This window comes from Ictalurus punctatus, chromosome 3, assembly GCF_001660625.3.
Source record: "Ictalurus punctatus breed USDA103 chromosome 3, Coco_2.0, whole genome shotgun sequence".
In the NCBI taxonomy this organism is placed as follows: Eukaryota; Metazoa; Chordata; class Actinopteri; order Siluriformes; family Ictaluridae; genus Ictalurus; species Ictalurus punctatus.
In genome coordinates this window covers 16,652,907-16,667,492 of record NC_030418.2, presented here as the reverse complement: position 1 = coordinate 16,667,492, position 14,586 = coordinate 16,652,907, and the positions used below count along the sequence as shown (strand labels likewise).

Here is a 14,586-nt window from a genome sequence, read left to right as displayed (position 1 = left end):
TAGTGACTCGACAAGCCCAGCATACCCAGCAAAGAACAGCAGAGCAGGGAAAAGTGGAGGGCACTGAGAAGTACTTGGTACTGAGTGGGTCTCATCATTTCCACCTGCATTACAGCTCATCTGATCTTGTTATTTTCTCCAACTGCAACACGAGTAATGTATCACTGACTGACTTGTGGGGCTGCATGGTATTGATTGGGATATTCCTTGCAGGATACGTTGAATATGATTGTCTATGGTGATTTTTAATAGAAAAAAAAGCCCTGGCTTACTAAAGGCTTGAATGTGTAACACAAAAACGTGCAAGCTGATTTGTACTTAATATGAATTTGGAGCATTTCTACCTAAAAGGCTGAAGGGGGGAAACGTCCATGGAGATTATTTTAGCTTTTGTCGTGTGATTTACTAAGCCAGAAAACTTTTGGGAACAGTGATTGTTTGTGCAAGTTAATATCACCAAACGGGCAGGTATTAAACTTGCAAAAGCCAGTTTCTAGCAGTTGAAGTCGAAAAGTCGTAATAATGGAAAGGCTTTTTAAAAATTTTTATCTTTATCTCAAAATGATGTCTTATTTTTGCCATGATGTAGTTGGTTTTATATTTGAGAGTCATTGCACATTTGCATCACCAGTTTTGTCAGCATTGCCTGTTTAAAAAAAAGTTTACATTCACGTATACCTTATGAATAGAACACACACTCTTTTCTACAGTCTTTTATTTTGCATTCATGTTATATTTTTAACAGTTTATTGTGTGTTTTACTGCCTACTGGCCGTAAAACATTAACGTACTTAAATATTTGAACATTGACATAGTTATTGTTATTTTAGCTGTCTACCACAATATATTAGAGTTGAAATTAAATAATGAATATGAGTCCAAATCAGGTGAACAACATAAGGATTACAGCACTTTTTTTGTGTCTCTCTACCTTTGGTTGCTTTCAAAATACAGTGCTATGATTTGTTCTGTTTATGTTTGTATCTCATACTAAATAGTTTTAGATCTTCCAAAGACACATAAAACAAAGACAACCTGAGTAAACACACAACACAGTTTTTATTTATATTATTTTTGTATTGAAGCAAAAAAAAGTTATCCAACACCTATCACCAATGTGAAAAACTAATTGCCCCCTTAAAATTAAAATCTGGTTTAAAATGTAAATCACGTTTAGGAGCAATAACTGCAACCAAACGCTTCTAATAACAGGAGATCAGTCCTTCATGTACATCTAGGACTAGGACTTACTCCTATGCTTTGGATCATTGTCTCACTGCATAAACCAATTGTGCTTGAGTTTCAACTTACAGACTGAAGACCGAACATTTTCCTTTAGGATTTTCTGGTAGAGAGCAGAATTCATATTTCCTTCAATTACTACAAGTTGCCCAGACCCCGAAGTAGCAAAGCATCCCCACACCATCACACTTCCACCACCATGCTTGACTGTAGGTATGATGTTCTTTTTGAGGAATTCTGTGTTTGGTTTATGGCAGATGTGACAGGACCCCTGTCTTCCAAACAGTTCCACTTTCGACTCATCAATCCACAAAGGTTTGAGGATCATCAAGCCGTGCTTTGGCTGATTTCAGACGAGCCTTAATGTTCTTCTGGGTTAGCAGTGGTTTTCATCTTGCCACTCTTCCATGGATGCCATTTTTGTCCAGTGTCTTTCTGATAGTGGAGTCATGAACAGTGACCTTTATTGTTGCAAGAGAGGCCTGTAGTTCCTTGATGTTCCTTGGCTCTTTTCTGACTTGCTGGATGAGTTGTTGCTGTGCTCTTGAATTAATTTTGGAAGGTTTGCCACTTCTGGGAAGGTTCACTATTGTGCAGAGTTTTTCCATTTGGAGACAATGGCTCTCGCTGTGGTTCTTTGCAGTCCCAGAGCCTTTGAAATAGCTTTGTAGCCCTTCCCAGTCTGATGTATTTCACTCACCTTCTTTCTCATCATTTCTGGAATTTATTTCACTTTTGGCATAGTGTGTTACTGGGTAAGACCCTTTAACCAACTCCATGCTGTTGAAAAAGTTCTATTTAAGTGTTGATCTGATTGAACAGGGTTTGCAGTAATCAGGCCTGGTTGTGTCTAGTCCAGCTGAACCCCTTTATGAATGCACTTTCATCGATTTGGGGAATTAGTAACTATGGGGGCAAATACATTTTCACACAGGCCCAGTTGGTATCAGATGATACCAACTTTTTTTTTGCTTCAGTAAATAACATTATCATTTAAAAACTGTATCTTGTGTTTACTCAGGTTGCCTTTGTTTTATCTTAGATTTTGTTTTAATTTCTGAAAGTTTAGTATGAGATATACACAAGAAGTCAGCACTGTGGAGTACCATCTGAAAGGTTCTAAAGCATTTGGCTGAATCTGATCATATAGCCCTATACACTTCAGAATTCATCCTGCTGCTTTTGTCAGTAGTCACATCATCAATAAATACAAAGAAACCAGTTCCACTGGCAGCCATACATGTCCATGCCATAAGATACTTCAGATCATGAACTGTTCTTTCCTTTCTTCATAATCTTCTCTTTCCATCATTCTAGTACAAGTTGATCTTTGTTTCACCTGCCCATAGGGTGGTGTTGTGATAAATCTTCTGTATTCACATGAAAACTTCTCTTGATTGTTGTCTTTAACACATAAACCCCTACCTCCTGGAGGGTGTTCTTGATCTGGCCAACTGTTGTGAAGGTTTTTTTTTTCCTTCTGTCATCCACTATAGTTGTTTTCCGTGGTCTTCTGGTGTTCCTGAGCTCCCCAGTACATTCTTTCTTTTGGAACTGTACCAAATAGTTAATTTGACCACATCTGGTGTTTTTGCTGTCACTCTTATGGGTTTATTTTGATTTTTCAGTCTATTGATGGCTCACTTCACTGGCTCATATTCATTATTTCATTTAATCTCCATTATACTGTGGGTAGACAGCTAAAATAACAATAACCTTGTCACTACTCAAATATTTATGGACTTTACTGTATATGTGTGGCAAGTTTCAATTGAACTCTTCCAGGAGTTTCTCGAAGATACATATTTGCCACAGCTGTTGAAAACAAATAGTACACACAAAATCCTCATTTACCCATTGTCTCTTCCTACTTCTAATGCACATTTAAGCAATTATTTTTTGAAAATACATCCATTAAATGCACACACAATTGATCCATTTTCATACAGAACTGTTTATTTTTGGATTCTGGTAAATCAGGGCCGCAGTGTCCACAAAGCTGAAAGATTTTATTTGATGAGAAACTACTGCTTCCTCCTTATTTACCTGCTTTAATAATTGTTATATGGGGACATTTGTTCAGACCTGATGTGTAGAATATTGGAGATTTTTCAACATTTTTGCAGACTGTGCTTATGTGTACCTCATTGTCACAGTATATCATTATAACAACAGTCATTAAGACCATGTATAATATTCGGTAAGACTAAGGATATCAGTATGGTAAGCAGGATGTGGTGTGTATCAGGGTAAATCTTCAGTCAGCTTGGCTTAGAAACTGAAGACAGACTTTTTGGTTTTCATCCTGCCTTTTCCCATTCTCTCATTTTTTGGCTTTTCTTCTCATCACCATCATCACTGGCATCCTCATTTAAATATGTTTAATTTGGTTGAACCTAAAGTTCTTTATAACCATGTGATCCATGCCTGTTTACTGCTTCTCATTATTATTCTCTCTCTCTTTCTCTCCTCCCCTCCATCTCTCCTCTCTCATGATCTTTTATTTGTATCTATACTCTCTTCAGCCAAATATAAGTATAACGGATATGTTACATCACGTAAGTTTTCTCCTGTTTTCCACTTTCAACGTCTGTTCCACTCATCCATCTCACTTCATCTAACCTAGCTAACCTGCTTTTGTGCTATTGTTTTGTCCCCACCCCACCCCCCAAATTATTTCACTCCAAATCTGCTTTCTTAGGATTCTGTAGACATAGGTAGTGGCCTGTAATAATTCCAGAGATAGAATATAATTCAATTATTAAAATAAAAAATAAAAAAACGCTCTATTGCATTCAGAAAGGTGAAAGATCAGGCACTAATGGTGTAAAATGCACATGCTCTCCCTTTGAGATAGTGTGTAAGAGCTGGTAATACCATGCACGTAAATAGCACATACACTACAGGCCAAACGTAAGCGAGCAAACTGTGATTTTTAAAGTTTGTGACTGTATAACAAAGTCAATTTGGCAAGAACCAAGAAAACACAACATGCTTACATTCTGGATGGTCTGGCTCCCACAGCCACTATCTCTGACTAATCAAGCTCTGGGATGAGCTTGATCTTCCACTGACTAAAGCACTTGTGAAGAGCGCATAATACTATTATAACATTTCCTGAAATGCTTCTCAAACTTCATAAAGTCTGTGAATTTAAAGTTTAAGCAAAAACAAATTAAGATTCAATGGTGCATTATTACTGCATTTAATCCAAACTTTTCCATGTTAATACACATATTGCTATCTGGAAAAAAGGAAAACGTTTATATTTATTCATTTATTTATCCTAACATGCCAATTTAAGTGAAAGGTACAAACTTTTGGCCTGTAGTGTGTGTTTAGAGTTTCAGTGATGTGTTTGTATTGTGCTGCCTTCAGCAGCAGATGGCGCTACAACTCCAGGGAAAACAGGAGGTCAGAGAGAGGCTGGGGTTCGGTTCAAAGCAGAATGGAATTTAGGTAAATCTCTTACTTTCCAACACAGAGCTCTGCTTTATCAAAGCAAACTCTGAAATAGCAATAAGTTTTGTTTTATATTTACTTTGACCAAGAAATATATATTTTTATTTTGTTATTTATTATAATATGCATGCTTAGAGTATGATTAAAATGTGCATAACATGCTTATGCTGTGTGAATTATATTGTTTTAAAAATATTAATAATAATAATAACAGCAACAATAATTAATAATAATAAACATGCAAAATGATGATGTCAAATCATTGTGTTTTAATGATGTAATTGAGTTTTTCTATAGTCTGTAGTTGCATATTTCACAGTTTACTGCTGCCTTGATAAAGGTCTGCAATCATGGTTCATCACAGCATTTGCATTTCAGGGAGGGACAGTTGCCGTCTGGATTATTGTAAATCCACAGTGAAAGTGCCACGGCACATATCCACTCTGTAATGCTGCATGTGTTTGACAGGGGCCAGATGAATCCAGGAGTTATCTGTGGCTGCCTTTAAGTCTATGCGGCAGCTGACGGCAGAAATAACCATCTATTTATTGCTCAGAGCTAGGTTTGGGGAGCAGAAGGAAACTGTTTTTCCACTTACACCATATATTGGTTAACCTCCTGCCTGTTGTTTAGATGTCATTATGTTTTAGTCTCCAGTTTCTGGTGGAAGGAAATGTGTTTGATAAGTCCATGTGAAATACTTCATCTGCTCGCACTAATCGACTTAAGGTTCAGAGCTTCAGCATATTTTATCAGGTCATCACTTATCATTTTAAATAGGTATGTACAAGAAATTATTTGCTCTATTAGTTTATTCCAGTGCTGGTGATAAGGTCTCTATATCCACAGATTTATAATGAACAATGACAATGTTCATGTGAGTTCATGATTCAACTGATTAAGAAATTAGTGTAGTACTTTTAAAATACAGCATGATTGTAGCTGCTCTATGGACTGGATCAGTCAGACTTTGTCAGGCATAGTGTGCAGTATTTTGTTCTGTTATATTGATAAGTGGGAGTGAAGAAGCAATCTTTTCCTTAATTTATGCTCAGTAGCAATGATTAGGCAAATGCCATATTGAATGTTTCATTTTACGCACATGCAAATGGGTTGAGAAGTGTTTAATAAAGCCAAGGTTCCTTTGTTAACTATTTAGAAATCTGATGGCAGATTGTTTTTTTTGCATTTTGCATAAAACCACCATTGTACAATGATGAATAGTATGGAAAGTGTCAAACAAATTGTCCAACAAAGAAAATCACATTTTATTGCTAAGCTGTATAGGGGTTAATAATATATAATGAAGTGTTTTGTATCATTCTTAATGAGCAATTATTCTTAAAAAGCAATTCAAATAACGGTTGCCTTTTGAGTTTGTTTATTTATTTATTCATTTATTCATTGATTGTGCTAGAAAAGATTTCTCACTGTTCTTATCTTCCATTGTTTGACAGTAAAAGAAGAAGTTAAACCTACTTTTCAAAATCGCACCATTAAATTAGCTACCAGTATGACTGTCCCACAAACTTTGGCAGTGGAGCATTCTGCTGAAGCCTTTGTAATTAACTGTAAAGGAAGTCTGCTTCCTCCAGTCCCACCCTTACGTCGAGGTCTCAGCCTGGCTGGCCTTAATCGGGCCCGCAGCCTGCCTGGGAAATGCCGCTACTACCCCAACACCACCATGCTCTCCTCCTCCCTGCACTCGTCGATGCTCTCCTCCACGCTCTCCTCCTCTATACGCTCCTCCACTCGCCCGCCCACACCTTGTAGGTGCCTCCATAGCAGTCCACACCTTGCATGGAACAGATCTAACATCCCCCTCCCTAGCACTGTGTGTGCATGTGTGAATATGTATTGCAGCAGTTGCCAGGAGTACTGTACAGTTCAGTTTAGAGAGTAGGAATGGGTACAGTAGGTTGCACAGAAGGAGATTTCGGATTCTATTCCACTGCCACTGTCTCCAACTCTGTTGTTGCTGTTACCATTTGAAGGTTGCATTAAGTGAGGGAAGGCAGATGCCCAGTCAAGTTGTCTGAGCAGTGATACAAAAGAGCAGCATTTATTGTTGCTTGTGGTCTCGAACAGCAATCACACTTCACTGGACAGAACCTGTTTTGATTGAAGTTGTAAAGGTGCCCAAATGCAATTTGGAACAAGCAGGGAGTTACTGGAGCAGCCATGGTACAGGTAGAGTTATTTCATTGTTAAGCCTCTTACTGAAGGGCACTGGTATAGCTCATAAATCTCTGCAGTCTAATTTGGAGAAACAAGGGCAGGAGTGTGGCCTAACCCAACAAGGCCACTTACTCCTTAGTCTTAATAGGAAAACAAAGGGTTGCACCATGGTGCCTTACTGCAAGTGATATTTTGAAGGTTGATTAGTGCTTCACATTGCTCTAGCCACTGTGTAGTTGTAAATGTCAAACAGTGGCATTTGGTGCATACCTAGACAGAGCATTTTAAATTTGTCCTTTTTCATTAGTGAAATTAGATGATGCTCAAATGAGAGTGATCCACAGAGGCCATATGTCTTATATTGGAACTGCTTGCATTGCTGGTAAACTTTTCTTTAATTATGTGTTGTGGTTGTGAAGTCTAACCAAATTTGTGCAGGTTTGGAGTGTAATACAAGTGTCTCAGATAGAGACTTTCTAGTATGGACAATAGATTAAAACTTGTACAAGACATTTTAAAATTAGATCTGATCACACTGATAAATACTATTTAATGAGAAAAGATTATAACAGAAATAAAAACATTGCACAATTCATAGTGGATAGGTCTATAAGCTATAGTTTTGTACTTGTTACAGAACTGTGTAGCATTGCTATTAAGTCTGACATTCCTGAGAGTGTAAGGAGCTGATTTTGACCTTCATACAGCTCCACTCTTGTAGATAGTACATTCAGTAGGAGGGATGCTTTTGACATTCATAGGCCCCTCAGTAATTTCCTCCTGGAGTGGTGTTTCAGCATTAGATGAGTGAGCTCAGTGGGTTCAGAGTGCTTGTGGCATAGAGGGATACATGCACAGACCAGCCCACACTCATCAGTTACAAGTAAGATGATGAGAATTGATTTTGCCATGTAGTGATCCATTGGAAAGCAAAACATATAACACCCCCCCCCCCCCCCCCAAACTCCTTCCATCATTGCTTTAGTCCTTGTTCTGAATGCAAGGACAATGATGCAGAAGAGAGGTTATACATTACTGATGCAGATTGCTAACACTCCGGAGCAAAAAGAGAATAGTAATCATTGAGTTCATGTCTTAATGAGTGTCCTTCATGGCTTTTTTTTGCCTTCCTGAAATTTACACTTGTCCCTACTAACGATGTTCTCTTTCTATTTTTGGAGGTCGCATCTGACTTATATCGCCATGATTGATTGAGAGTTGCCTTTTGTGTTCTTTAATATGTCATCCCCAGCACACATTACAATCCCTGCTGTCCACAGACTGACACTCTTTGCATGTGTTTGCAGTTGAAGACGAGCATCCATCAACGCTGTCACCCAAAAAGAAGCAGCGTAACGGAGGCATGCGAAATTCACCCAACTGCTCACCCAAAGTGATGAGGTAAGACATTGATTTTGAGACGCTCCCTGCAGCCTTCAAAAGGAAAGAGAGAGCGGCAGAGAGATGGGAGGGATGGTGATGGGTTTGGCGGGAGTAGGAGGAGTGGCGAGGGAGAGAGGGAGCGAAGGAGAGGAGAGGAGCCCTCTAAGGCTCAGGCGTTTAAGCTGTCAGCCTGTCAGTGCTTAATGATAGAGCTGAAATATTTCTGTCATGAAAGAGGCTATGAAAAGCTGTTTGAAAAATACTCTTGCTTTAAAGTCTCAGCTGTCACCCCCCCAGTCTCGTCCACATGTAGTTCTTAAACAGCGGTGGCACTAATGACAGCAGCAGCCAATCAGGGATGCCCGTATGGTTACTTAGCCTCAGGCTCTTCGTTCATTGTAGGGGCCCCAGTGAGTAGTGTTTTTGGAACTTAAGGCCATATGTGAGATGTACCATTGCAATCAAAAATGAATTCAAATATTACCTTCCTTTTATCCTGTCTGGAGGAATTATAATACCGCTAATTGATTTTGACCGATAAAAGGGTTTGCTTTCTGCCCATGTGGCAAGGATTCAGAAACTCCAGAGATGAGAATGTCCATTCGAGATCATAGAGCAAGATTCAGGAAGACAAGACACGATATATTCATTCCCAGATCTCATATAATTTCGTATTATTAGTAATTTGGTTCTGAAATAAATGTAAATGTAGGTAAACATTTTTACTTTTCACATTTTTTTTTGCCATGAGTACTTCTAGTTTTTCCAGTTCAATGAAAAATAATGCCTTGGTTTAGAATGTGTATATATAGGAGTTGAATTCACACCATACATACTCTCATTTGTATTTTTCACATCAGCGTCTTTTATTAGATAAATACTGGAACACAGTTCAGTATACCCTTAAACAAACTGTAAAAGGCAAAAACTCGCTTTCTTCTAGCGGCTTAAAAAGATGTTGAGTTTTGAGTTCTTAAAGCTTATAACGATTTTTCTGTGCTGAGATGATGGTCCCTGTTTGCAGTGTAATATATGCATCTTCCCTTTGATCTGTGAGTGATAATAATTCTTGGGAGTTATTTACCCTGTTTTGAAATGCTTCAAAGCAGTGCCAAAGTTTCCTGTGCTTTAGGGTGCCTCTGTGTTCGGCTGGCTCTTGGGTACTGGATGACAGGTTCTCAGTTCTAGGTGTAGGCTTTTCAAGTCGTAGCCCTGCAGCAAAACATCAAATTACCAAATGCAGACCTGTGCACTTCTCCAACCATTGCCTTTGCTGTCATTACACCACATATTGAATACTTTAGCCTTGAAAATTGTGTTTTACGCACAACGGTAAGTGATTGTTTAAGGTAGCCTTAGGGATAATTTATTGTACAAACATGGGAGGAAAAAACGGCGAGTATATACCATATCAACTGTGGTTTTTACATACTTTTATGCCTCTAGGCCGTCATAAATAAATAATGATCAACAGATTGGCTGTGGGTTTTTGAAAAGCATGCCTTTGTCAGTTTGTATGATGGGGAAAAATTTCAAAGCAAAAGGCTCCTTTCATAGGCTGCTGGAGAGGGACTGAGGGACTCAGTGACTGCCAAGTGATGGGCTAGAATAGCTAAACACTCCGTGAAAAGCTGTTCTGGTTATAACTCTAACTCTAAGAAATCACATCTAGGGCATTCCCTTAGTAATTAACGTGTGACACTTAAGTTACAGGGTTGAATTTGAAAATGTTTAGCTGTGCTGTGTGGTTTAGCACAGAAAACAAACCACTTTTTTATATTATTTATTTATTTATTTATTTTTACAAGTCTTTGGTAGTTCTTGAATTTGAATGGATTAAAGGCATCCTGGCACATTTTATTTCTGTTGTGTTAATGAAGCCATCTTTCTTTTTTTCTTTCTTTTTTTTGTTTTTTATCAAAAGTGCCATGCAAACAATGAACAGCTTTTCCTAACTGAAATTAACAAAATGCACACAGACTTTCTGATAGCACCCGAGACGTATCTAATTGTGGGAAGTCGGAGTGCATTTTGCCATGATCCGCTCCCAGAGCAGTAATGTCATATTGCTAGTTTGGAGTGGCGTGGAGCAGAGAGTTGTGCGGTGACTGGCAGGCTTTGCTGACAGTGCTGAGACGAAGCTATCTTGGCAGAGGTGTGCAGTGGCAATCAGCATGGTGAAAAGATGGAAGTGACAGGGGTCTGTAGAGTGAGTGGTGAAACACGCCGCATATAATGAAATATTCAGCTGGGGTGAAAAAGCACTAAATGCTTTCACTGTTATTATCACCTGCCCACAGCCTGATATCATCCCAGTGTGTTAATTGACACGTCTTTGATGTGATATTTCGGCAATCAAACAGCGTCGAAATGTAGAGTGAAAGGGGGAGGCTTCAAAGCAATGTCAGTGAATAAGCTCACTTAGGAGACAGGTGGAGCATGGGTGAGAGAGAGAGGGAGAGAGAGAGAAAGCGATAACACTAGCTTGTTGTTAGATCTCTATAATGTGCCTTATTTTGAATGTATTATTTCCTGTAGAGTGTTAAATTGTTTCGATAGTACATTTTGTTTTAAATTGAAACAAGATTTATTTGGACTGCTGATAATGATGCAGAAGTTGTAGATATAACTAATTTTGCTTGAATATTATCTCTCATTACGCAAATATTGGAAACAAGGCCAATGTCTCATCATTCATTATTCTATAAATAAATAGGGGGAGGTCCAAATGCAATTTACAGACCTAATCTAATTCATTGTTAATAATGATATGTAATAGAACAAGGCATGATGGATGTAATATTCAGCCATTTCATGTCAACTGAATAACAACACGCATAATATTACACAATTAAAAATGTATGATCAGCAAATGTTTAAAGGACCAATACATGACAGGTGAGGAACGCAGCATGAGGAGAGGAACTCTAGTAGAAATGCTAATTAATAAATAAAATAATAAAATACAAGCTAACTGGAACAGATACAGTAACAGGAAGATTTTCCAAATCCAATTCCAAATATTTTTAACATTATCTCAATTTCCTGTGTCTGTTTTAATATCACAAAATAATGCCCTAATTATCAGTTATCTCCTGCTTATGTGATACATTATAGTTATTATCCTAATAAAATCTGTACCATGGTTTTGGTAAAAAAAATGTTTTTAAAAATTGCATATACAAAATAAAGTCTTTCTGGGTGGACCAGAACAGTATCATGGTGATGAATTCTATTTGCCATCAAATAGTGTGAGTTTGAGGGAATTACTGGTGAAAGTCTGCGCAGTGGAGTAGCAGAAAAGGAAAAGCATGTACCCCTGTAGCTGTGGAGCTGAGAGGAAGCTGCTCTTGTGTGGCCTCAGGCTATTACCTCAAAAGCAGGTTTTCAGACCCACTCAGCTCTCCTGTAGTGGGCTGCTCAGTGGGCTTTTGTTGACATTGTTATGGCCTCTTGACAAGTATCCTGTGGTCTTCCTTCCAAAGTACTCTCATAAATGATAGAATCCCAGAGAAATGGATGATATCCATTATCAGACTGAATACATCAACATCAAGTGCTAGTTTAATATTTTTATCTTTTAAATTGCATTGCAAAAAAAATAATCCATTGAACATGTGCCTGTCAGTGAACTTTGTTTGTATGTCAACCTCCAGCGGTAACCCTGAAGACTTTTTTTTTTTCTTTGTCAAAACCCACTCACATCCATAACAAACCAGCAGACCCAATATTCATTCAGAAAAGCCTCTCTCTGCTAGACCAGTTGCTGAGTGCTTACAAGTGCTTTCATGGGAGCCAGGTGATCCCATGTGATAAATATATGCTAGTTCTGGTATTAGCAGTGCAGAGTAGTAGGACCTCTTTCATGGTCACTGTTCCCCCAGATCAGCTTCAGCAATCCAGCCACGCTGTTTTAGATTAGCCTTTTTGGCCGTGACACTTTTCTGAAACATTAATGGCTTTCAGTTCAGGAGAGCAAAATGAGATCGGGCAAATTCCTAAAATATTTAAAGTGCAGCCCTGTTATAGCTTTTACTAGGGGTGGGGGTGGAGGTCACAGCGCGTCAGAAGCTGAGTGAGGTAAAAGCCAGTAATTGGCTTTCCATTCCGGTGCCACTCAGTGAGCGCACTGCTCAGGCTCATTCTCTTCCACTCCAACGCTGTCACCAGTGTGTGTCACCAGCACACACACACTATGATGGGAGCACAGATCCACTCTGACAGTGATGGCCTTGTCACACACACCTGCTCTGCTTCTGGCTGATATTGTGGATATGCTATTTGATTAATGTCAAAATTATAAGATAATGTACGAGCTAAAAGGTACACTTTTGTCACAAGTATAACATTTACAGTAAGCCTTGTGAAGGTGGTTTACTGATTAAATAGTGAAACTAAACTCTCTTTGGTTAAAAAAGGCAATTGCAAGAAAAATGCAGTATACAGGAAAGCCAACATTATCAAATAAAAATGAATCAATAACATCAGTTATGTATTTTCTGCCATTGTATTGAACAACCACAGCGTGACTAGTGTTACATTTATTCATTTAGCAGATGCTTTTATGCAAATGAGGAAATACAAGCAAAGCAGTGTTAACGAGAAGTAGAAACTGACTGTACATATGCTTTAATTATAAAACTAAATAAGTATTATTTTAAAGATGTTTACTCCTTAAATATTTAGGAAATGTAGAGTGTTTATAATTTTAAATACTGATCTCTCCATTTATACTTCATACATCTGAATCTCCATAGTAGCAATAACAATTCTTCATAGTTAGTTACTTATGATATTTGCTTTAGCAGTAATATAATTTTAAGTAGTGTATAAAATACTGAGCAAGGAAATGTCTGACCTAAGTGAATGCTTTACCTATTGTTTTTAAACATACTATTAAAGTACACTATGAATTTAGTAAGAGTTCAATAAAAAGTCCACCATTTGGTTAGCAAAACTGTAAACAAACCAAGAAAGAGGCCAGAAACTGCTAGAATGAAGAAAATGTTTAGTAAATGTTTTGCTTAATAATCATAACAGTGGTCTAATTACATTTTCTTCATTTCCTCTTCTCCTGTACAGACACGACCCTTTACTTATTCCAGGAAACGAGCAGATTGAGAATATGGACGTTAATGTGAAGAGATACGACTCCACTGGAATGTTTCACTGGTGTCCTTCCAAAGAAATCGAGAAAGTCATTCTGGTGGGGACTGTTCTGTACTCCAACAATATATGCATACATTATACCTCTGACACACAGGTGCTAATGAGAGAACTCTCACACATTGCCAGAATGTACACATAGATGCATAAAGCATGAACATTATTGGTTTCATATCTTATACAGATTTAAATAAGTGAGTAATTAAATGAATTGCTGAAATGGTCTAGGGGCATCAGTTTTGGCACTCTGAGGCCTCTATGTTCATGACGACTGGCTCCTGGTACAAGCAGCACTAATATACAGGGGTTTAGATAGATAGGCTGTTGTGAGATCCAATAAAACAAGCTTCTTTCATTCCCTTTAAAAACCAAGTGTGTCCAGTGCAGCACAGTAACATTTATAATGATGTGCACATTCTAGTTCACTTTATTATAATATTTTAGTGATCTAAATAACCAGGTGAATTATGCAGTTATTGTAGTGGTAAAATAACACTTGGAGATTTTGATGCAAGTTTCAGTGTTTTTGTTTCTCTTTATTTTTTAAGTAAACGGTTCACAATTATTTATGCATAATGCATAATATAGACAGAATGGCACGGAAAGGGCTTGAGTGTGAAACATTCTCCTCTGAGACAAGCTAGTAACCGTAGATATCTGGATTTTTGACATAACGTACCACAAAAGTGTTTTCTGTCTTCTCATGCACTTTTGAGGGTGTTCACTCACGTGTAAGCATGACATAGGACACACATGCCGAGGTGCCCTTGGGCAAGACACTGAAGCCAAGTTGCTCCTGATGGCAGGCTAGCGCCTTGTATGGCAGCCCTGCTACCATTGATGTGCGCGTGTGTGTGTGAATGGGTGAAAGAAAAACAGTGTAAAGCCCTTTGTACAAATGCTAAAGTTAAAAATCACTATAAAAGTGCAGACCATTTGCCCTTTAGCATGGGGCTAGACATACAGACATAGCTGTTTGTGCTTGGTTTCACACATTCTGGAGAAAAATCGTGCATGTTATGTACAAAACCACAGTATAAGCCACTGTGCATGTGGAGAAACACACATTTATATTTTTCTTTTTGTTTGCTTCCTAGCTACTTTTGAATTGTCAGCACATGCTTGTTGTTCATTCTAATATATATATATATATAT

The 14,586-nt window shown here is 38.1% G+C and overlaps 1 protein-coding gene across 8 annotated transcripts in view; it reads left to right on the top strand.

Moving 5' to 3' along the window:
- kcnma1a (potassium large conductance calcium-activated channel, subfamily M, alpha member 1a) overlaps positions 1-14,586 on the top strand; it is a 157,774-nt gene that overhangs the window by 126,016 nt on the left and 17,172 nt on the right. For 3 of the 8 annotated variants that reach the window (XM_053679671.1, XM_017464831.3, XM_053679670.1), the window contains exons 19-20: positions 8,190-8,283; positions 13,348-13,471. In XM_053679671.1, the coding sequence (XP_053535646.1) occupies positions 8,190-8,283; positions 13,348-13,471 (218 nt within the window). Of the gene's footprint in view, positions 1-3,767; positions 3,801-4,620; positions 4,702-6,161; positions 6,474-8,189; positions 8,284-13,347; positions 13,472-14,586 lie in introns of all 8 variants that reach the window. The other 5 variants (XM_047154234.2, XM_053679666.1, XM_053679667.1 and 2 more) reach the window with 4 other exon arrangements.